Genomic DNA, 24,638 nt, shown 5'->3' on the forward strand with positions numbered 1-24,638 from the left:
AAAAAGATATTACTCTTGTTTTCTTTTTACCATATGTGTGTATGTCAATCTCTCTGCATGTTAAAATATTATACAAAAATACTCCTTTTACTTCTAGAGTCATGGTATTCTAGAAAATATGGGAAGTGTTCCAAAAAGGACGAAAACCCTGACAAAAGGAGTTCTGGAAGGAGACTTCTGTTCCAAATCTGTTCTACCAGTGAGCTGCACTTCCTAATGCATCCCAGTCACTTTTGTTAAAACTGACACAAACAAGGAACCTCATAGTACTTCAAGGTGAGCACTAGATAAGTAGTCATAACAGCATTATAGAGACAGTAACCAAGAGTACCTCCACCTAGAGAAAGAACATTCTAGTACACCATCATTCCACAGAGTAAAATTCAACATAACTGGGGTGGCAGTGCCAAGCACCCAACTTCAAAAATGCACATCTTGGCCAAGTCAGCAGGAGCTTCCTGCAGATGCCAACCTTCAAACAGGCAAAATTAACAAGTGCCCGTACGTGCGCTTTCTCTGTTGCGGCTCCCACCTTGTGGTATGGCTTGCCTGAGAAAGTCAGAAAAGCTCCCACTCTCCTGGCTTTCTACAAACTATGCAAAACTGAACCTTTCAAGAGCACTCTTCTGTGCAGGTGCTACACAAAATGGTTACACACTTGCTGGGATAAATGTCTAAAGACTGTGATCTATATGTTGTGCTTAGCTTATCATAAGCAGGATCCTATTTATGTAATTTCTGTACTGGTTAATGTACAATGTTAATACTTATGCTAGAGTTCTTCCTGGTGGTTTCAGACTTCCAAAATCCCAATGCACTGTTTATGGAACATTCCTTTTATGTGATTGCACTGGCTCAATATATGTAATCCACCTTGAGTACCCTGATAAAGGCAGACTATAAATAATGTAAATAATAAATGCTCTTCAATTGTTTTATTAGGTCTTACCTGAGGCAGCTTGATAGGCAAATAAAGTATAGAACCATCAAATGCAGTAACATCTCCTGTCACTGATTTGTGCTCCTTTAACATTCCAAAACGCATACTCTTGCATTCCACATTGGGGCTGAAAGACATGACAATAACTTTAAAAAATCAAGCTATATGGTGATAGTTATTGACAGGGCTTTTTTTGTAGTAGGAACTCTTTCGTAAATTAGGCCACACACTCCTGATGCAGCCAATCCTCCTTCAGCTTACATTAGACCCTGTGCTAAGAGCCCTGTAAGCTCCAGGAGGATTGGCTACATCAGGAGGGTGTGGCCTAATACGCAAAGGAGTTCCTTCTACAAAAAAAGCCCTGATTATAGGGCAGTCAAGGCAAAATCACAAATCACAGTTTAATGAGTTTGGGGCTCCTCAGTCTTGTTCCCCAGGCATATTCACAATAGCATTATAGTCTGACATTAGGCTGAAATCATGCCAGATATGCCCTCTTCAAAAAAGGAATTTGCATTCCTTCTAACTAGTCAAGAATTAGAATTTGTGGTAATTTATAAAGAATGGTCATTTCTGAAGAACAGCACAAACAAGAGCAAGATGAAAAGGCTTCCAGTAAATTTTCCCATATGATTGACAAATCAGCATCTAAATCCTGTACATAGTGCTATTCCGTTGCAAAAAGGTACTAAGCAATAGACTTGACCTTGCTATATGAGGGGAAACAATTTATTGTATATCTTTACTGGGACCACCAAAAATCTGCCTGAAGGGTTGCTACCCTTTAAAACGAAATAAATGATATTTATTATTTTTTACCTGAATGTCACATGGTACTGGTACACAGCTTCATTTTGACAGTGTATTTTAACCACATTAATTGCCAAGGGGACTGGTATACCTTTAGAACCTTGCTTCACTAGTGGTTCTCTAAAAGAATAAATGCATATTTGAAATAATTTATGAAGCCTTCATTGAAGAGAAAATGAAACAACAGGGAAGCAGATACACAGCCCAATGCTATGAACAGAAACAATTCCCATTGAGACAAAGCTACAAAAGGCTCCAGGACCAGAACATCTCTGCTTTAAATTTAAGATCTTTGAAGCTAAAATTATTCAATCATTAGCAAATACAATGAATGCTGTAGTTGTGGAAGATTACCAGATCCATGGAATAAAATGACAATTTCAGTAGTACTTAAATCAAAGAAAGATCCATATTCAGTACACTGGTCCCGCCTTGTAAAACTGTGATTATAGAATATTTGCTGCTCTTATGACAGCTAGATGAGACAGTCTAAATATAATCTATAAAAACAAGTTTCACTTATGATTAAAATCTAATTAAAAATTAACTTGCAGCAAACAAAAATAATTTATGATATGCCATAGGTGAAAATGCAATGAACTATAGTTCGGTGTTGGTCGCCCTGGTAGATGACCTTCAACGGCATCTGGATCGGGGTGGCTCAGCAGTACTGATGCTGTTGGACCTATCGGCGGCGTTCGATACGGTCAACCATCGGTTGCTGACTTGCCGCCTCGCTGACGCGGGGATTCAGGGGCTGGCCTTGCAGTGGCTTTCCTCTTTCCTTGAAGGTTGGGGACAAAGGGTCACGATTGGGAGGGAACTATCCCGGAGGCGCTCACTTGACTGTGGGGTGCCCCAGGGAGCGGTTCTCTCCCCGATGTTATTTAACATCTATATGCGACCTCTTGCCCAGATTGCCCAAAAGTATGGGCTGAGGTGCCACCAGTATGCTGATGACACCCAGCTCTTATGGACGGCCGACCGGTCTGCGCCCCAGATAACTTAGATCGGCATTACAGGCTGTGGCTGAGTGGCTCAGACTGAGTGGACTGACACTGAATCCTGCGAAGACAGAGGTCCTCTGTTTGGGCCGTCGAGGGCCGGGGGGGGGGGGAACCCCCCTGCCAGCTTTTGGCGGTGTTCCGCTGAAGCCGGCGGACAGGGTCAAAAGCTTGGGGGTGCTACTGGAGCCGTCCCTAAATATGGAGGCTCAGATAGCAACCACTGCCAAGTCCGCGTTTTTCATCTTAGACGGGCAAGGCAGTTGGCCCCCTTCCTGGACCCCGACGACCTAGCAACAGTGATCCATGCTACGGTCACCTCGAGGTTGGATTACTGCAATGCCCTCTACATGGGGCTGCCCCTGTGCCGGACCCGGAAATTGCAGCTGGTGCAGAATGCCGCGGCCCGGCTGTTATTGGGCCTCCCAAGATGGGGGCACATTCGGCCGGGTCTTCGGGCTCTGCACTGGCTTCCAATAATATACCGAGTCCGGTACAAGGTGCTGGTCATTACCTTTAAAGCCCTATATGGCCTGGGACCTGCCTACCTGAGGGACCGTCTCTCCCCACACGTTCCCCAGAGAGTACTGAAGTCTGGGACTCAAAATCTTCTCACCATCCCCGGGCCCAAGGAAGTGCGCCTCAAAACAACTAGAGACAGGGCCTTTTCCACAATGGCCCCTATGTGGTGGAACCAGCTACCGGAAGAGGTGAGGGCCCTGGGGATCTTACTCAGTTCCGCAGGGCCTGTAAGACGACCCTCTTCCGGTTAGCCTACGCCTGACTGGACAAATGTAGCTTTCTAGATTCTAGATTTTTGTGATTATACTGTATAGTTTTAATGTACAATGTAAAATTTTAAGGTTTTTAGGTTTTAAATGCTTGATTTTAAATGTATTAATTTGTTCCGATTTTATTGTTTTATTGTTTGTTGTAAGCCGCCCTGAGCCACTTGTGGGAAGGGCGGGATATAAGTTACGGAATAAATAAATAAATAAATAAATAAATAAATAAATAAATAAATAAATTAAATTCTGGGTAATGGCAAGTTCTCAAAAAACTCAATGAAAACAAGAAATTAAAACAATGATGCTTATTATTCCCTTATTTGTTAAATTTCTATTTAGAATCTTTTGCAATTGTGATTAAACTACTGGTTGGTTAAGAGTTGATGTTACTGAAAATAACCAGTGCATGTATGTGGATAACACTGTTATAACGAATACAGAGTTTATATGAACTTATTAACCTAACAAACAGTTGAGAAAATTGCTGGATATAAACTTAACCAGACCAAGGCAAATTATATTCTTTTTGAAAGAGAACGAGTTGCCAGGAATGGAGCTGAATAGAGATGGGCACAAATCAAATTACAAACCAAAATTCATTATGAACTTAGCCCAGATTGTGGCTCACAAACCTTGGTTTGTACCATCCCACCCCAATGAACCACCCAGGCTTGGAGAAGGCATTTTTAAATCTCTTTAAATGCCTTCACAGTTCACTTGTGAGTCATGCCACAGCTTGCAAAAGCCATTTAAAGCTGTGTGAATTTGCGATTTCAAGGTTAATTCACCACCTGGGACTCCACTCCCATGCAGCGCCTACTTGCAAAACCAATATTTTAAAATGTTCCCTTTAAATGGGTTTTACAAGCAGCTGCTGGGCAAGCAGTGGTGAATTTGCTGCTTGGACTCCACTCCTGTGCAGTGCCCACTTGCAAAAGCCATTTAAAGGGAATGTTCCCTTTAAATGGCTTTTGGAGGATCTCCCCCCGCACCCCACCATCCACTCTGCTGGCATCAGGAAGCTGCCCCCAGAAGAACAGAGGGAAGGAGGATCCATGAACCCATACCAGTTTGTAAAGCTGGAGCAGTTCATCCTGGTTTGTGATCTGTGGGACCTCACAAACTGGGACAAACCTCCATTTTCCCAGTTTGTGCCCATCCCTAGAGTTGACTCAGCTTTACTATTCAAAAGAGGCAAGATATTTAGGTATTATATTCTCAGATAATGTGTATGTTTTAAATTGTAGGGATTTAATAAAAAAATATGAAGAGGAATGTGGACAAGTGATCTTTTTTGTTGGAAACAGCAGCTGTTAAAAATGTTTCCCCTTTATTATGTGTTCCAAAGGATATTCAAATCAAAAGAAAAACTTTTACAGAAGGTAGATAGGTAAGTATATAGCTTCAAGTTTCAATTTTAAAAACAAAAGTAACGTAAGACATTCAGTTGACCATCATTAGAAGTATAGCATTTGATTGTACATAGAATTCTTAGGAATTATATCTAAAGTTGCCAAATATTCTACAATAGGAAACCAAATTGATACAAAATGTTTTTTGCACCTATCAACAGAAGAAAAAAACCATTGAATTGGAAACGTTAACCATTATAAAGTGTTCCCACAGATGTTGTTGCCAGTTGGTAATTGTTGGCTTATAATGAGATATCCATTTGGCTGCAATGGTAGTGCGTGTTACTGGTAGCAAAATGTGTATCCTTATATTTTCAGTCAAGTTATGATCTGAGGGAGCCCATTTACTTAATAAGACTTAACGGTGGAGGTAAGTACCACCTTGAAACAAGTTTTATTGTTTGAAATTTAATGTTGAACACTTTGGAAGTATAACAAGGTGATTTCCATATGCTTAACCAATCTTGTTCACTTAGTGTGTAGCCAATATCTGCGTGCCAAAGTGTTTGGTATTTCAAAATAGGGAGCTGTCCTGTATACAGCGGCTGTATACAGCGGTGTTAAATTAATACCCAACATTACTTTTAGTACTTCTCAACAGCAACTTCTGACATCATTATAAAAGAACAGCAGCAATAAATGAATTCTTGTATGCAGCAAAACAAGAAACTGAGGATCAGAATTGACACTTCACATTGTAAGAAAATTGCTGAGCTTATACTTTCACACTAATTGCCTCAACCTGATAAACTGGTTTCAGGATTCAGATGGAATCAGTTTTGGTAGAAAAGATCAAGACTTTTCAATATTCTCAGTGAATCCTGTATTATAGATAAAACCTAGATATTGACTTTTTTGGTAAGTATGACACCAGAAACTTTTAGAGTCTGTGACAAATTCTTCATCAGCACAGAGATACTTTACATGTCAGTCACTTTAATAAATAAATATTTAAACAGTTTAATAAAAATTGAGCTTTATGATTTTTAATTTGGAAGGAATATAGTATGCATAAATAAAAACTGCGTATGAAATATGGAAGTTTAGTATTTCCTAGTTATACTTTTGTTATAACTGGAAATATATGGGGTAATCTACAGATACTGACCAAGAGGAACCAATCTATATTAGAATGGTAAACAGACCTAAGCACATTTTGGATTGGACACAATGAGAATACACTTAGAGCAGGGGTGTCGAGCTCATTTGTTATGAGGGCCGGATCAGACATAAATGAGACCCTGCCAGGCTATGTGTGTCATAAAACATAATGCCAGGTAGAAGAAATATAAACTTTATAAAGGACACAGACAAACAAAATTAAAGATTTTTTTTAACTTAAAACATGTTTAAAACATTATCACTCATTGGCCTTAAAGGTGCTTTCTTTGTATTTCTCCCATAGGATCTGGGAACTGGGCAAAGGAAGCTCTGACTCTTTCCTTCCTTCCCCAGGGGACTGGAGCTGGGAGGAGCCACAGCCAATAGAAGGAACAGAGGCTTGGCTCAGGAGCTCTGCTGTGCAATTGAGAGAGTCTGGCAAAACAAGCTCTCCCTCCCCAAGGGAGGCGCCTCAGCCGATTGAGAAAATAGAGGCTTTGCTATAGCTCCTGTGCGACTGAGCAAGTCTGGCAAAGCAAGCTGTGATGCAGAAGGATACAAGAGGGAGGCAGAAGGAAGCAGACAACTGCCAGTTGCTTGGGGGCCAGATAGGAGCCCTCTACGGGCCTGATTCGCCCCCCCCAGGCCACATGTTTGACACCCCTGATTTAAAGTTGGTGTAGTAAATAAACAGTTAATGTAGCTGTGAGAGAGATCTGCCACAAGTTATTGTATTTATGTTGCAAAAGTATATGGTGCCTTAGAACACTACTAGAAGTGTAATGCCTTAGGGGCAGATATCTACCACTCTTAGTGGTTATGCCCTAAAGCACAGGTCATGCAGAGACTAATTTTAAGTGCAGAAGTTTCAGAGAAATAACTTTTAATATTTAATATGCTCACAGCAGCAAGACTTTTATACACAAAAAATCTCAAAGGACTGGTAACTTTGGAAAGAATTTGAGTACCTTATTAGCAGAGTGAAAATGCTCCTGCCCCAAGCACTGATAAATCTGATCATGTGACAAAATAAGGGTTTAAAAAGGAATAGCAACTAATCAGTGGGTGGCATGAGCACAGAAAAAAAGGGTTTGGCAGTCAAAGGCTTGCCTCTGATGAACTGAGATGACGGACAAGAAGTCAAAATATTTCTGTGGCAGTTAAGTCTGATGGGAAATTAAGAAGCTGAAGAAAAGACAGTGAGAAACACACTGTTAAGAAAACAGGACATAGAAAAGTTTAGTTAAGAGAATAGCCAAGGAAAGTGTGATGTATACAAACATGACAGAAAAGTTACCTAAACAGACAGCAACATTAACAGAATTATGTGGTTTTCTTTTATTGTTTTCCCTTGCTTGATGGAGCTGTAAATGGAAAATCTGTTCTATTTAAATCTCATTAAATCCATAACCAGACTCAATCCCTATGCTTAATGCTAAACTACATCAGTTAATAAGCCATATTAATATTTTTCGAGGCATATGTGGGTGTGAGGAGTCAGGGTCAGTGGGCAAAAGGGGACCGCTTTCAATCCTGTCACACCTTGCCCAGTACCTCAGGTGAACCAAAAATCTATTTGTCAGAAACGAAATAATGGCACTGGTAGCGTTTAGAGATCAAAAACAGAATAAGATTTATTATAGAACAGAGGTTGGGAAGGGAGGAAATAATATCAGAGAATTAGGATATTACAGAATCTCTGGGCAGGCAGAAAAACAAACTAAACACAAGAACACCTTCTGTAGTAGAGCTATTACTACTTATAAAATAACCAGTGTTTCCCTCAGCTGACAACACTCCTGAATATTAACCTTGTTGGGATAGGTTTTGGCTTTTAAATATTCACACTCTCTCTGAGAGCCTGACTGAATCTGTGTCAGAACTCCCCAACTCAGACCCTTTCTCCCTAGCAGACCAGTTATCCTCTTCTCAGGAAGAACTATAACCCTGGACTCTGGCACCTTTGAGGGTCCTTCACACTGACACTTCAAACCCTTGTGCCAAGTCCCCTTTCTTCTGCTGGGACCTCAGTCTGTCTCGTGGGATTCCTAACAGACACAGGAACTTTTTTTCCCCTCACAATATGTGTTATTATCTTTCTCTCAACTGGAGTCTGCCCTTTGGACTTGTGACAGAACTCCTCACCAGAGCTTTCTTAACTCACTCTGTCTTGTGACTCTCTGACCAATTTCGCACTAGGCTTGTTTCAGGTGGTCTCGGCGCTTCTGTCTGTTTTTTCACAAGCTGCCCCAGAGCTGCAAGTTGGCCCGTCACTTTTCTGTGGCAAGCAGAAACTGCTTGTAAGAGGATCTCGCCTGCTGCAGAAAAGTGGCTCCAGTGCAGTTTGTGTGAAAACGGACAGAAGCGCTGGGAGCAAAAGGGCTCTCCACCTGGAACAAGCTTAGTGCAAAATTGGTGTTTGTACCACAAATGGAGAGTCTTCCCCAAAAGAGAATCTACTAGCTCCTTCTCACAGACTCTCACAACCAGACATTGGGGAGGGATGGTGGCTCAGTGGTAGAGCATCTGCTTGGGAAGCAGAAGGTCCCAGGTTCAATCCCTGGCATCTCCAAAAAAGGGTCCAGGCAAATAGGTGTGAAAAAACCTCAGCTTGAGACCCTGGAGAGCCACTGCAAGTCTGAGAAGACAATACTGACTTTGATGGACCAAAGGTCTGATTCAGTATAAGGCAGCTTCATGTGTTCTTCATATGTGTATCAATACCAGCTCTGTCTCAACTGCCCCAGACAGCAGTCAAACTGTAGACTCAACTGAACTGAAGAGATTTTTCTCTCACTGCCTCTCTTAAATTGTTACACGTTACCATGGAGGCTGTTAGCCAATCACAGTGAGTTTCTTCAGCTGTCACTCACTGAGACTTCCACCCAGTCCATCACAGTGGGATACCTCTGGGGTAAAGAAAGAGAAACCCCTACTGATTAATAGTTTTATCTTACCAGCTAAACTGATAGCAGTATCCCTAGACCGACCATTTCAAGATCTGCCTTTCAAGCTCTGCTCTCACTGTATCCTCACCTTCAGAGGCGAGGCAGGTGACCAATACAGACAGGGCATTTTCTGTGGTTGCACCCTCGCCCTTGAGGTTCACTTTACTGTCTTACTGGTGCCAGACCAAAGCATATCTTTTTACTTAGGCCTTTAATCAGCAGTTTTATCATACCAGCTTTTTTAAATGGTCTGCTTTAGACCTGAGATCTGTTTATCGATAGTTTTTATGTTTATGACCAATATTTGCTTTTAAAGAGTTGTCTTCTATGTTATTATTTTAATTGGAAGCCATTTCAAAGAGGACTCTGAGGAAGCATAAAAATATTCTAAATAAACAAGTCACAATTCACATATGTAGCTTACTTAAAAGCAGAATATTTTGACAATTTCAAGACATGCAGAATTATAGCAATATACAATACTCTTGGCCTAAAACTTTTAGGGTTTTAACATGTAATTACCAGTATTTCAAATTGTGCCTGGAAACTAACTGCAAGCCAAAGAAGTTTATGCCAGACAATTCATTTTGGCTAAAAGATGGACAGCCACATTTTGCAATAGCTGTAACTTCTGAGTGGTTTTCAACCCATCTACTGCATATTATAGCAATCAATTCTTCAGATTACTAAAACATGACTATTGCAAGACATATCCTCAAAACTGTACACTTGAGAATATATAACTACAAATCCATATAGAGCAATACTATCACCATATCCATTTTAAGTGTGGTATTAAAGATACTGATTCAGCTAATATGATCAAATATACCTCTTATATATCAAGTCACACTTACTTTCTTGCCAGCCGTTCATCAGAAACTGCTAGAGGAACCTCTGAACTTGGTTTTCTGAGTGGTGCTGACTGCAGAGCTCCCACACTGAAAGCAGAATTGTTTCCATGGGCCCTACCAAGTAACATGGCTGATCTTCCAAGGGCAACAAAGGGCGTTTCATCTTCCTTGAGGGCAAGTACTCTGAACCATTACAGGAGAATCATACACACAGTAAAGTAAAGTAAGTAAAGTAAAATTTTATTTGTATCCCGCCCTCCCCTGCCAAAGCAGGCTCAGGGCGGCTAACAACAGAAAATAACAATACATTAATAAAACATTAAATTAGCCTTAAAACCAATTAATACATTAATTAAGAACCGTTACTAATCTAATAGCATTAAATTAAATCTAACCGTAATATTATCATTTGACGCTATGCCTGTCAGTTGGTATTGATGGCGGATCTCCGGACTGAACCATTTTGATGTTTCTTTGTTATGCACTTATAGTTCAGCTATTCATAAATGGCAGTTTAAAGAGGGTGGTCTTGCAGACCCTGCGGAACTGATCAAGGTTCCGCAGGGCCCGCACCTCCTCTGGGAGCTGATTCCAAAGGTATGGGGCCGTGGAAGAAAAGGCCCGCGTGCGGGTATTCTGAAGTTTAACTTCTTTTGGCCCAGGGGTAGTCAATCTGTTTTTTCCTACTGACCTCAGTGCTCTCTGGGGCTCGTACGGGGAGAGACGGTCCCTCAGGTAGGTCGGTCCTCGGCCATATAGGGCTTTAAAGGTAATGACCAGCACTTTGTACTGGACCCGGTATACAATCGGCAGCCAGTGCAGTCCGCGTAGCTCCGACCGTATATGCTCCCATCTTGGGAGACCAAGCAACAGCCTGGCCGCCGCATTCTGCACTAGCTGTAACTTCCGGGTCCGGCACAGAGGCAGCCCCATGTAGAGGGCGTTACAGTAGTCCAATCTTGAGGTGACCGTCGCATGGATCACAGTTGCTAGGTCCTGATGCTCTAGGAAAGGGGCCAGCTGCCTCGCCCGGCTCAGATGGAAAAATGCTGACTTGGCAGTGGCTGTTATCTGGGCCTCCATTGATAGTGAAGGCTCCAGTAAAACACCCAAACTCTTTAGCCGTTGCGCCACCATCAGCGGCGCACCGTCAAAGGTCGGGAGAGATATTTCCTTCCTTAGAGTGCCAGGGCCCACACAGAGAACCTCTGTCTTCGCTGGGTTCAACTTCAGCCCACTCAGCCTAAGCCACGTTGCAACAGCCTGTAGGGCCTGGTCCAGGTTCCCCGGGGCGGAGGCGGGCTGGCTGTCACTTGGCAGATAGAGCTGGGTGTCATCTGCATATTGATGACAACCCAGCCCAAACCTCCGGGCAATCTGGGCAAGGGGGCGCATATAGATGTTGAATAACATCGGGAAGAGAACTGCTCCCTGAGGCACCCCACCGTCTCCGTCCCGTGGCCTGGCCGGAAACCAGACTGGCACGGGTCTAGGACAGAAGCGTCATCTAGAAATCTCTGTAGCTGTAACGCCATTGCCCGCTCGATAATTTTACCCAAAAATGGTAAATTAGACACCGGTCGATAATTTGCCAATTCGGCTGGGTCTGCTGTAGATTTTTTCAACAGGGGGCGGACCAGGCCTCTTTCAAAGGTGTTGGAAAACGCCCCTCTAAGAGGGATCTATTTATGATGTCCCGTAAAGGACATCTAAGCTCCCTCTGGCAAGATTTAATCAGCCAAGAGGGGCAAGGGTCCAAATCACATGTTGTTGGGCGAGCAGCAGAGAGGATTCCATCGACTTCCTCCAGGCTGAGTGGGTCGAAGTGGCCCAGCATTAAATCCGAAGACAGGCGCGGAGCCTCAATTTCACTTACTGTATCTAATGTGATAGGCAGGTCTTGGCGGAGTGACGAGATTTTATCTGCAAAGTATTTCGCAAATGCCTCACAGCCTATCTCTAATTCTCTAACGTTTGGTTTGCCTTGTGGCAATGTTATAAGGTCCCCAATTACTCTAAACAATTGTGCTGGGCGCGAATTTGCAGATGCAATCTTGGCTGCAAAGTATTCTTTCTTTGCAGCCTTGACTGCCATCTCATATGACTTCATAAACGTTCTATAGGATGTTCTCGTCGCTTCGTCCTGAGTATGCCTCCACCGCCTCTCTAGTCGTCTGAGCCCTTGTTTCAGCTGGTGCAACTCCAAGGTATACCATGCAGCCAGCCTCACACGAGGGCGCAGAGGGCGCCGGGGTGCAATTTCGTCGATAGCCCTGGATAGTTGGCCTTGCCAGACTTCCACCAGGTCATCGAGGGAATTGCCAGTGGGTCAGGGATCCCTCAGGGCTATTTGGAACCGTTCCGGGTCCATCAAGCCCCGGGGGCGAGCCAAAATAGGCTCTCCGCCCGTACAGGGTTGGGGCGACATCTCCATACGGGCCTTAAGGGCTAGGTGATCCGACCATGGAACCGCTTCAACCGCGATATCGTTCACCAAAATCCCAGACGCAAAGATCAGGTCTAGTGTGTGTCCGGCCTGATGCGTGGGAGTTGTGACATTTGAGAGAGCCCTAGTGTCGCCATGGAAGACACTAGGTCCATCGCCTGAGTGGAGGCCGTGTCATCGGCATGGACACTGAAGTCGCCCAGGACCATAAGCCCCGGGTACTCCAATGCCCAGCCCGCCACTGCCTCCAATAGTGATGGTAAGGCGCTGGCTGGTGCGTTAGGCGGACGGTACACCAGCCAGATCGCCAACCCCTCTCCAACATCCCACGTCAGACCGGCACATTCGATGCCGTCGATCTTTGGGGCCGGGAGAGCCCGAAAGGAGTAACCCTCCCGTATGAACGCCACCCCCCCCCACCCGTTACTCCGTGACTGGTGAAAGACCGAGTGACCTGGGGGGGTCATCTGGGAGAGAGCTACTGTCTCTCCATCCCGCACCCAGGTCTCGGTCATGCAAGCCAGGTCCACATCCTTCTGGAGCAAAAACTCCTTGAGGGTCAAGGTCTTATTGTTAATGGACCTGGCGTTGCATAACACCAGTGACGGAGACGAGCATTTCCTCTTGGCCCCACTACCTGCCACCGTTGGGATGGGAAGTAGACTGGAAGGTGGCCGAGCACCGTTTTGTCTCTGTCTCCTTCCCTTATATGTCTGTCTATTCCCACCGTCATATCTTCCCCTCCCCAGGAGCACTGGAATCCCTTGGGCCAACATCTGCACCAGCCTGGAATGAGCTCACAGTATGGCCCCCTCGCAATTTACAGATTTAGTTTCCTTACAAACATTCAAGCAGCATCAGAGTTTTAAAAGCAGAGCATAAAATAATTTTTAACAGCCGTTTTATTTTACTTCATCCCATTGTAGTGCAGTGGACTACTTGTTTTGAATGGGGAAGATTCAGATTTAAATACTTATTCAGCCATAAAATTCACTATGCGGTTTTGGATGAGTCACTCTTTGTCCGCTTAGAGAAATACACAGGGTTCAGACTTCTTGAACAAATGAAATTTTTAAAGCACATGGCATGGTGTGTTACAGAAAGAACAACTCTGTCAGTAGGCTCTTCTGACTCAAAACTGATCACTAGATTGGTAAGGCCATTCCACATCAATTCAAAGTGATGACAAGCCACATTATTGCCTAATTGTTAAATGCACAATTATGACCCCCACCCCCATGATGCCTTTGTTCAGCTACATGTGGGCTTTTGGTGGTGCTGGTCCTCTATTTACCTGAGTCCAACAAGGATGAGGGCCTTTTCCATAATGGGCCCCTGACCTGGTGAAATGTTCTTTCTGAGAAGACTCATGCCCTGCAGGATTTGTCCGCATTCCACAGAGCATGTAAGACAGAGTTATTCCACCAGACATTCCAAGTAATGTAATTTTTATGTCAAAAGCTGTGTGTTAAATTAACTGGATTTTAATTTAATTTAATTGGATGTTATTAGAACTATAGTTTATTACTGTTATTGTTGTATCACGGGGGGCATAATAAAACTCTGGATGAGTGGATGGATGTTATTTTGTCCAACTGCATTCCCCTTAGGATCACTTTACTACCTTCCACGGCCTAGAAGCATTCCTTCCACCTTGCTGTCTCCAGCTGCCCCTGCTCTTGATTGAGAAAGTCCAGCCTGATCTGTTAACTCCACTTTGGGTTTGATTTCCATATCACCCATCCCTCTACCCAAAATTCCTCGTCCTGAATAGAGCACATAAAGAAAATATTCAAGGAAAAATGTACGTTGGGTTAAGAATTCAAAATTGTCAACAAGTATTAGTGAAGTATGAGAAACAGATTACAATATAGCAAGTTTGACATACCCAACGGATGGCTAAGCGGCGTTGCAAAACCAAGTCCTCGGAACATAGATGTTAGAGTTAAGGCAGATGTGCAAGGATCCTGAAAATGACAAGATGGGGAGGGGACCCCAAATATTACAAAGCCTTGACTAAGTTTAAGGTCAATCAGACCAACTGCTAATGAGAGATGTACTGAGCACCTCATTTGTGAACAAAGCAATATGCTTTCTGCAGAAGAAAAGTTTCATCTGCTAACAGCCAGCCACCAAATCCAATAGGCACAGGAGATGGGATGCTGCTAGCATCCAGATTGCTCCCCATCCCTATTACACCACAATCCAAGGAATCTGTAATAAATGAAGTTTGGCCTGATTTTCCCCATTCCAGTAAGTCTGTGTTGTCCTGCTCTCCCTCCTCTTCTGGTTGATTCTCTACTCTAGGCTCAACCATATTTTATTCTTACACGCATCTCTAAAAGAGGTACAAATTTACCAAATTTTCTGGACTTAAAAAAAATGCTTTTATTTGCCTGCACTGACTGTTCCTTGCACAGTATTTACAAATTTGCACTACAATCACAACAAAACAAGAATTCCTAACTTGTCACTTTCCTAAGTATCCTGTGGTACAATTGCTTATACAGTCATAAGATTGCTCTAGTTTGAGCCAGTGTAGTGACAAACAAGATATTTCAGCAAAAAATGACTATAACATTTGTACTTGCCATTTACCTGTTGCATACTCCCAGGTGGCTTTTGTATCTCTTGCAGTCCCTGCACTCTGCCAAGTGAAGGAACGATCCTTCCTCTGCTGTATGTGACGTTTTCAACCACAGGCAGCTGTGGCTGAGATTCAGGCACAATGCCATCATGAGACACTGGGAAAGCAGCACCACCCCGGGACAAGGGCCTTGCAGGATGCATGATAACACTGCTACAAAAGAGACAAGACACATTTCACACTAATACATGCAAAAGAATTATCTGAAAGTACATCAACCTCACAACAGACAAGGACAGATGTATAAAACAACAAACGCTACAGTGGTGCATTTAACTCATCTATCAAGCCAAACCCACCCCCACACCCCATCTACCTCATGCCTCAGACCCGGCTTCAAAAATATATATATATATATATTTCCTTACCCAGTAGCCTTCTTTCCCTGGCAGAAGGGCTCTTCTCTGCCTTTTTGTTTCTCTTAACCATCAACAGTACTGGTTTCCCTTTCCAGCGGATCACAGGAAAAAAATCTTCTATGATCCAGACCAGAGCCTCCAACTGTAGGCCAGGATCCAGTAGTGCCTATATCCAGGACAACTACAATCAGGATGATACAAGGAAATGCAAAAAGTACTACAGGCACAATTAGATCTGTGTTGGTGCCATACACGTGTGAATAGGCAGTATTCATCATGCAATGAGCTCCCATAAGCAAACAAGCCCCAAAAAGGTAAGGAGGAGGGACAAGATGGCCTGGTGTAGGACAAGCTAGAATTTCAAATATACCTACACTACCATGCACACTTACCAGGGAGCAAGTCCCACTGACTTCAGTAGGCTTTGTTGCAGAGGAAATCATATATGAAGGATTACTTTGTAAGGCTGCATACTTATATGTACATCAATCCTACCGAATTAAGGAGAATTTACTTCGGAACACCTATTTATAAAGCCTGTAAATTATAACACGGAAAAAAATGAAGTAAGAGATAACTGAACTACGTCGAAGATCCGCTTCCTTTTCTCCATTAAGTGCTCCTCTGTGCAGCTCCCCAACGCTTCTCCATTAATGAGATACTTACTAAAACCAACCCAAGTAACTAGCAGCTAGCATACCTTACTTCGGTATCATTCGTTTACTTATGCGTTGGCGAACAACTCAAATCGAATTCTCCTAAGGACAAGAAAAGAGGGGGGGATCACAAGCTAGCCCCTCAATAGCACCTACCTTCCTTCGCACCTCCGCCTATTTGGCAACACGCAGCTACATCGAGCCTCGCGGCGCTCTGATATGACCTCCCATTGGCGGATAACTGGGTTCCCCCCCCCTTCCCCAGCCGTTAGTTTTGGGACCGTCCAAGTTCTTTGATGAGGGGGAGTCGGGAAAGTTTCCTCAAATTCGTCAGTTCAACAGTATTCGCTGAAGCACACTGTTATCCAGAAGTAGCACGACTTAAACTGAATGAGGTTTACTAGCTAGTACAGTTGTGATTTCATGAAAGAAAAAAGTTTTAATCTAGCCTTTCGCCTCGCTACTCTTCACCAATGGTACAGACCACAACTGACCCCGCGGGGGCGTGACATAAAGGCTCTGCGCGTGGGTGGAAGCGGCTGTTGGGATATGAATTTTCAACTGAAGCGCTCTTTCCATCTATGGTTGGGTAGCTTCAAAATTGGGCAAGGGGAGGGCTCAGCCTGGGCTGGTTAATGGCAATAAGTTATAGTTAGTTTTCGTAGGCAAAAATGTAATGTCCCTTTTAATAGAACCTTAATGAGATAGAATTTACTTCTGTGCCATGGAAACCTTCAAGTGCCTGTCACTATACACTAAAACTTCATTAGGAACAATACGGTCCCTAATAGGGGGGGTCAGTGCGCCGCAAACAAAGGCAGTTGAAGCTTTTCATGGCATAGAAGTAAATAGCATCATATTAAGACATTATTTAAAGGGACAGAACTTTTTTTCTCCATGCCTGTTAGCAACCCAACTCGTGTAAATTTCATCATTTGACACCACTGTTTTGCCAATAAAACTGCGCCATACCTTTTATATTACTATGACTCACACGACTCAATGTTGACTTTCTTGTCTAATTCTTTAGCCTTGCACCACAGCAAAGATAGTGTTGCCAACCTACAGGTGGAACATGGAGGCCTCCCACTATTGCAATTGATCTCCAGACAGCAGAGATCAGTTTCCCTGGAGAAAATGGATGCTTTGGAGGGTGGACTTTATGATATTGTGCCAGGGTTGAAGCCCCACCCTATGCTTCAACCCCCAAATCTCTAGGAATTTCTCAGACAGTAGTTCGTAACCTTGGCAAAATAAGTGGTGGGCTGTGACTTGTGAGAAAGAATTGAGATGTTCTTTGCTAGTGATGTGCAGAGCTGGCCATGGCAAGACAATGTGTGTGAGAAAGCACGAGCAGGCAGTGATGAAATAAGGTAAAAACAGCAACAGGGCTGTAGCCAACCTTCCTTGTTAGGTGAAGCTGCCACATTTCCAGGTGGGGCAATCTAGGAGGAGAGGCAAACCCACTGCCTAGAGTTACGGGGGTGGGGGGCTGGAGTTCTCCCAGAATTCCATCTGATCTCCAGTCTGCATAGATCAGTTTTCTGGGAGGAAATGGCAGCTTTGGAGGGCAGGCTCTATTGATACCACAATCTCAATAAGCTCCCACCATTTACCATCTTCCTCAGATGCCACCCCTATATCTCCAGGAACCTTCCAAGTCAAAGCTTGAAGAGAGGGCATTGCTGGGAGTTCAAAGTCAGCCTGTCTCCCCAACAATCCTTTATTAGGCTGGCCCAGAATGCACTGAAAGGGAAGGGTCATGTAATGATTTTGCAGTGAAGGTTTGGTACAAGGCAATGCAGTGAAGGACTGGTACAAGGCAAGAGGCAGAGAGAGATGTCTCAAGATGTAGCTGAGTCTCCCTTCTGTCCCTAAACTGAGGCCCAGCCTTTGGGTTTACTGAAGGAAGGATGTTAGAGGGGTGTACCCACCTTGGTGTGAATCTCTGGAGCATGCTGTGGCTCAGTGAGACAGCATCAGGTACCAGATTCAATCCATGCTATCTCCAGTTAAAGAATCAGGTGGTTGGTGAGCTGAAAGATCTCAGCTTGAGACCCCGGAAAGCTGCTGCCAGTCTGAGCAGATAAGGCTGACCTAGAGGTCTGATTCTGTAGCTTCATGTGCTCATGTATTCTTCAAGTACACTGAGAATATTCAACCCATCTTGGCCAGTGGTGGGGAAAAGGTTCCACCTAAGGGGAGCTTGTCCCTCCCTCATAGATAGATACCTATCAGGGGATCAAACCCACACTTTGAGAACCACCAGTTTTCCTCCAAACTCTGCCTCAGTGTCTATAGTGGTATTTATAATGACAACAGTGCTCTATACAGGCTACATACACACAAACAATGCATAGACTAGATAAGAAAAGAAAAATGGTTGATTTTTCCTAATAGCAAACGTTTATTACCTAGGTATTCTACCCTTCCTCAAAAGAGCTCCAGGATATTATACAGTTCCCCTTCCACATTTTATTCTCACAACAAATTTATGAGGTAGTTTGGGCTGACTGGATGCCAACCACCAGGTAGGGACTGGAGTTCTCCTGAAATTACCACTGATCTTCAGAATGCAAAGATCAGTTCCTTTGAAGACAAAGCTCAAGTATTATTTTTTCAGGCTCACTACAAACTGATAACATGCCCCCACACACATGCACTGGCACCACATTCCCTCATCCTACACATACAATATCATGTGTCATGAAGAAAGTTTGCTTCAAAATTATTGTTAGGTAAGCTACATTTTTGGAAAATGCCCACTTTTGCTTCTTTAATAATAACACCCAGTCTGAGAGTTCTACAAGCTTGCAAGCTATTTTGTAATTTTGGGGTCACAAAATTTATAGCCATCACCAGACATGGCAGCATAAGGGAGAGTGAGAGAGACTGAGTGAACTAGACACTTACATTATGTTACATGTATTTCGGATGTGCAAATCCTATCAGAAGCAGCAGCAGCACTTGCTCCCACGCTCTCAGTGCTTTGCTTTGCCCTTCCCCCCAGGTGTGCCTCCCTCCTGTAGATGGACATGGAACTCTGGCACTTGTAATTCTTGATATGACATACCATGCCAAATGGAAGAAGGCAATCTCTCTGCATTTCAGTCTCACTGGCACAATCCTACTTTAATTGTATAAGCACACTCTCTTTATTCTATAAAAGGACCTCAGACTGGACTATTCAGAATGTTGGTTTAAATTGCCACTAACTCTGCTTCTGATGGGCTCCAAGAGATCTCACAAGAGATCTGAACATTAGATACAAGGAAATAAGTCTACAAATATCCTTGGACATGATCTATAGCAGTACTCCCCAGCCTTTTCAGTAGGGTTGCCAGCTGTAGGTTGGGAAATACCTGGAGATTTTGGGGATAGAGCCTCAGAAGGACAGGGTTGGAGGGCATAATGCCATACAGCCCAGCTTCCACAGAGGCCATTTTCTCCAAATGAACTGGTCTCTGTCACCTGGAGATCAGCAGTGATATTGGAAGATCTCCAGCGACCACTAGGAAGTTGAGGCCTGAAGGCACCACTGACATTCTGACAAAGAGTAGTGGGTGCAATCACAGAATTGCTTCCACAAGAGGCAGAGTCTACCACAAAATCTCAGCAAGTGAAGCTTTGCATAATAAGTCATCAGTATTTCATGCAGAAGCTCTGTTTAACAGGATGCCTTTTTAAATTAACATATTTTAAAAACTTCTTGCATACAAACATAGTAAAGATCCTTGAGCTGTGGTGCAGCTGTTGCTGAATCAACTTTTAAAAACTGTACAAGGACGATTCTTCAATGGCACTGCTGGGCAAAAGCCCTACCTGGCCCTACTCACTTTCTTAAAACAATTTGTGGGCAGTGTTCCCTCTAAGCTGAGTTAGCGTGAGCTAGCTCACAGATTTTTAGCCTGCAGCTCACACATTTTTGTCTTAGCTCAGGAAGGATGACCCCAAAGCATACTAATTTGTGCAGTAGCTCACAACTTTGATGCCAGTAAATGTATAAAGATTTCCTTTTGCTATAAAATTCTCTTAACAAGTTAATTTCAAGTTATTTAAAGTGTATTATATCTTCCTTTTTCCTTTCCCTGATCTTATTTTATTTTCAAATACTGTGTTATTATAATTATAATTACTATTACCTTCAGTTTGTATTTTGTTTTTAAAGGTTATTTTTGCTCTGTATTCTGTCTATTAAGCTTACGATGTTATTTCTGTTAATCTTGACGGTAAACTTCTTGCGCTATGGATTGTAAGCTACTTTTATGCCTTAATAAAATGTTTAAAGTTAAAAAAAAAAAAAACTTTGATGCCAGTAGCTCACAAAGTGGAATTTTTGCTCATACGACTCTGCAGCTTAGAGGGAACATTGTTCGTTGGTACCATAGAATCCTTGGGCACCATGTTGGGAATTTCTGATTTTCAATTTATCCTCAATTTTTCCCATCATAGGAACTGGGATCACAGCCTGGGCCACCACCAGACTTCTCTGAGCCTCTGACTATACCTCCCCCGCAAGGCGGAGGGCTCTGCCTGGAGGAAATGGCAGCTTCTCGGCATGAGCTCTATGGCATTAATTCACTGCTGAGCTTCCACCATTCTGCAGACTGTGCCCTCTCTAGGTACTAAAACTTCTGTAGTTTCCCAAGGTGGAGCTGGCATTCCTACCCAAGACTGAAGCAGGATCTCCTCAGTCCATCCACATCCCTCATGCTGACTCTCAAAATATGGCTAGTCTGAGAACTGTGAAAATATAAGTCTCTCACCAAAGAAACTCAATAGTTGTAAATGACAGTTGGCACCCTCCCACCTAGAGTTGCCAGCTCCTGGTTGGAAATGCCTGAATATTTGGGGGATGGAGCCTGAGGAGGCTGGGGTTTGGGGATGGGAGGGACTTCAATGGGATATAATGCCATAGAGTCCCCCTTCAAAAGCAGCCATTTTCTCCAGGTGAACTGATTTATGTTGCCTGGAGATTAGCTATGATAGCAGGTGATCTCCAGTCACCACCTGGAGGTTGGCAACTCTACTCCTAATGACTAAGAACTACACATCTGTAGGAAGAAATGAACTGGTCATATAGTAAACTGTTAGATCCAGTACTAAAGTTAGGTAGGATAAATTCCAGCCAAATTCAGAAAATGTCCTTCAATACCAAATGAATAGTTACTACTAGGGCTTTTTTTTTGTAGCAGGAACTCGTTTGCATATTAGGCTGCACCCCCATGATGTAGCCAATCCTCCTGGAGCTTACAGCAGGCCCTGTACTAAGAGCCCTGTAAGTTCTTGGAGGATTGGCTACATCAGGGGGTGTGGCCTAATATGCAAAGGAGTTCCTGCTACAAAAAAAGCCCTGATTATTACCCACTAGCAAACAAAGCACACAAAAATACAGAGAAAGGGACTAATCTGAAAAAAATACAAATAATTTTATTGCAAGTCTGGTTCCTTGGGATGTTTCAGTGTTATTATTATTACAGTCAGCAACCAGATCTAACTGACAGAAACATTATCAGGTATACAGATATTAAATTTAAACTCGTTAAAATAAAAATATAAAATTTAGCAAAAAAAATCTATAAATTCACATAGTTGAAAGAGAATAAAATATAAAATACATAAAATAATATATTAGATAACATTTAAAATTTGAACCTGAAATCTAAAAATCGAGAACTACATGGTAAACTTTGTATCTAAGTCAAGGCTCGAAAGGGCAGGACTGAAATTTATTGTGTGCTTTGAGTGCCTGTGCACAGAATCTATACAAGCAAAAGACAAAAAACTCATGGCTATGAATTACTAGCAAACTCAAAATTTTGTGCAAATATACAAAAATTATAAATGTGATATCTAAGCAATTTCAAACATGTTACAAAAACTTCAAATATAAATTCTTTGACCCAACAGAGTCTCGCTGTTTGCAAGGACAAAAAAAGCAGCAGTTCATTAATCCATAAAATTTCATAATGGAAGCCAATGGCCTTCTTCATTGGTTCTTGTTGGAAGCAAAAGCTGTACCCCAAAATTTTGATTAATTAAGGGGCCGCAGTCTGGAACCGGCTGTTTCAGGTATCGCTTCATCAGATTTTAAATTGGGGTTGTGTGAGTTTCAATATATTCACACTCTGTTCTCAAATATGTCAAAGAATGCTGGTGCCTCCCAGGACACAGAATCTAGCAGTTAGCTTGATAATAACTGATATTTCATCAGTTAATAATTTATCTAATATCTGATTCACCCCTACCACAGGACTGTCAACAAGGGAAATAACTGTGTTATCTCGAATTTTTTTATAGAGGGGGCAGCAGAAAAAGGCATGTTCCGTTGTTTCCACCTCCACTACAGGGCAGGGGCAAATCCTCTCAGAGCATGTGGTCTTCTTATATCTTCCTTCGAAAATCATGGATGGCATTGCATCTAGCCAATGTAAAAGCCCTGCTGTAAGGGGGGAAATCGAAGGTTTTAAGCTATTGGGTCTTTACCATGATGCATTTCGTCTTCTCAGGGGCCCAGAAGCCAGGAGACTTCTTGTTGCAAGTCTTGTTTTCCATCCTGAATGCATTTACTCTCCAATAATAAACAAACAGGATATAACCCAGACAGCTATGATTGGGACTCAGGATTCCTACTCTGGCAATTTAATCAGGCTCTGGCCGTTGTCGTTCATCATGACGTTGTTTTGTTAGAATGCAGGAGCAACATCCATTTCTCACCCGCTTACATCGGTTTATAAGCCTGTTTAAAGACAAACTGATTTAAATCTTCTGCGCCCAAATGCACCGTGCAGAAAAATGCCAGGAGGGCTGAGGTCGGACAGATTTTCTCACAGCTCTTGTTTCTATGGGGGGCGTTTTCCCGGCTGTAGCATCGGGGATGGAGCTGTGGCGCTGAATGGGTGAGTTGTATAGCGTTTCCTTTCTATACAAGGAAGAGCAACAGAAAACTGTGCCTTCCTGGCGCAGCGCGGCATGTTCACTGGAGTTGCAAATTCAGTACCACGATCAGCAACTCCCTGCCGTGCGGGCGTTTATCCATTTGAAGGTGACCGGAATTTGTTTGCGCTGGGAAGAATCAGGCCATGTGTACCCGATGCAGGAACTTTTTGTCCTAGAAGGCTTACCCCGCGACAGATCGCTTCGTCTTTAAGCTGCTACAAGGCTATTTTGGGTTATACTGAACTTGCGTGCAAAGACTTGTTCACCAGGTATTTTGCCTTCGGTTCCCACAACCTGATCCTACCGCTTCTTCTAAAGACACAGCGATGATTTTATTGCATATAGGGGAAGAAGTCTAGCTCTTTAAGGGTTACAAAATCACCCATGTGCTGTTAACATCAATGTATCTGCTTCCTCTTCCATGCTGCAATAACTCAAAGAGAGATTCCCAGGGAGAGCAGAAGGGGAGCCATGTTAGTTTGTTATAGCAAGGCACTCATGCCTCAATCTGAACCAAACATCATCAGGGGCTTAGATCAAGAAGCTTGACGACAGCCTAGTTTCAAAGCCAATATTTAGAACAGTAAAATGCTGGAATAGTAGAATGCTGTAGAACATGTGCAAAGTTCTCTTTCTTTACCACTGATCCATCAAAATCAAACCACATGCATCTGGGATGAGGCAAGAGGGATAACATTGGTCTGTACTAAAGCAATAAGTAACCTATTCTACCATAGTTTCCACATGAACTACTCCTTTAAAGTGTCTTGTGGCATCTTAAAGACTAACATTGTGACATAAATTGTAATGGACCCACTTCAGATGCATGAAGTGGGTCCTTAGTTGGTATATACACACAGTTCACATAATTGATTTATTAATCTTTCAGGAGCCACAAGTTTATTTTATGTTATTTTTGTTTTTCTGTGACAGATTAGTCTAATCTCATCAGATCATGGAAGTTAACCAGGGTCAGCCCTGGTTAATACTTGAATGGGAAACCATCAAGAAATCCTGGGTCGCAACACAGAGGTATGCAGTGGCAAACCACCTCTGAGTATCTCTTGCCTTGAAAACCCTACAGGGTCACCATAAGTCTGCTGTGACTTGACAGCATTTTACATATACACATCTTTATAGAGTGTATAGTCTCACTTCTGGACATGCTTGCTGAATAAAAATGTGTAGAGGTGGGCACAAACCAACTCATGAACTAAACTTTCCATGACTTTCAAGCAGTTTGGGGTGGTGGTTTGTGGATGGACACTTTTCCAGACAGACTGTTTCTGCTCAAACAAAACATTAACCAAACTGCAAAGCAAAGCAAAAAAAAAAGGGGGGGGCAGAATTCTCTAGCCTTGGAAATACTCTTTTCAGTTTCAAACTAGTCTTGTCAGTTTCAAGAGGTTCCTCCCCCTTTGTGGGGTTCCTTCCTGTTCCCTTCCCATTTTCTTTCACAGAGTTTACACCCTTGCTTGGATTTGCTGTGACTCTGTTTTCAGATCAGTCCTTTTAAGCTTGCAAGGCCAGTGGCACTGGGTTCTGCTGGTCATTCAGTTTCTGCTTCAGAGATTATCTGACTTGACCTCAGTCCTGTTGGGTTTGCACTGCCACAGCAGCACAGGTTCTGCCAGGCTTGCAAAAATGCCCCCCACTTTCAGTTTCTACTGCAGAGGTTCTTGGGGACCTTGATTCTGTTCTGCTGGGCTTCTATTGCCCTTGCTTTTTCTGCTG

At 43.0% G+C, this 24,638-nt stretch overlaps 1 protein-coding gene across 1 annotated transcript in view; it reads right to left on the bottom strand.

Annotated features, from left to right (window-relative positions):
- Positions 1-16,186, bottom strand: part of PIWIL2 (piwi like RNA-mediated gene silencing 2) — an 88,150-nt gene extending 71,964 nt beyond the window's left edge. Inside the window, exons 1-9 of the mRNA XM_060251320.1 lie at positions 16,122-16,186; positions 15,702-15,846; positions 15,319-15,475; positions 14,902-15,103; positions 14,192-14,270; positions 13,928-14,069; positions 9,861-10,040; positions 1,760-1,870; positions 950-1,067 (exon numbers count right to left, since the gene is read on the bottom strand). Coding sequence (XP_060107303.1) covers positions 950-1,067; positions 1,760-1,870; positions 9,861-10,040; positions 13,928-14,069; positions 14,192-14,270; positions 14,902-15,093 — 822 coding nt within the window. The 5' untranslated portion in view covers positions 15,094-15,103; positions 15,319-15,475; positions 15,702-15,846; positions 16,122-16,186. The remainder of the gene's footprint in view (positions 1-949; positions 1,068-1,759; positions 1,871-9,860; positions 10,041-13,927; positions 14,070-14,191; positions 14,271-14,901; positions 15,104-15,318; positions 15,476-15,701; positions 15,847-16,121) is intronic.
- Positions 16,187-24,638: the final 8,452 nt, after the last annotated feature.

Source organism: Heteronotia binoei, chromosome 12 (genome assembly GCF_032191835.1).
Source record: "Heteronotia binoei isolate CCM8104 ecotype False Entrance Well chromosome 12, APGP_CSIRO_Hbin_v1, whole genome shotgun sequence".
Lineage (NCBI taxonomy): Eukaryota > Metazoa > Chordata > Lepidosauria > Squamata > Gekkonidae > Heteronotia > Heteronotia binoei.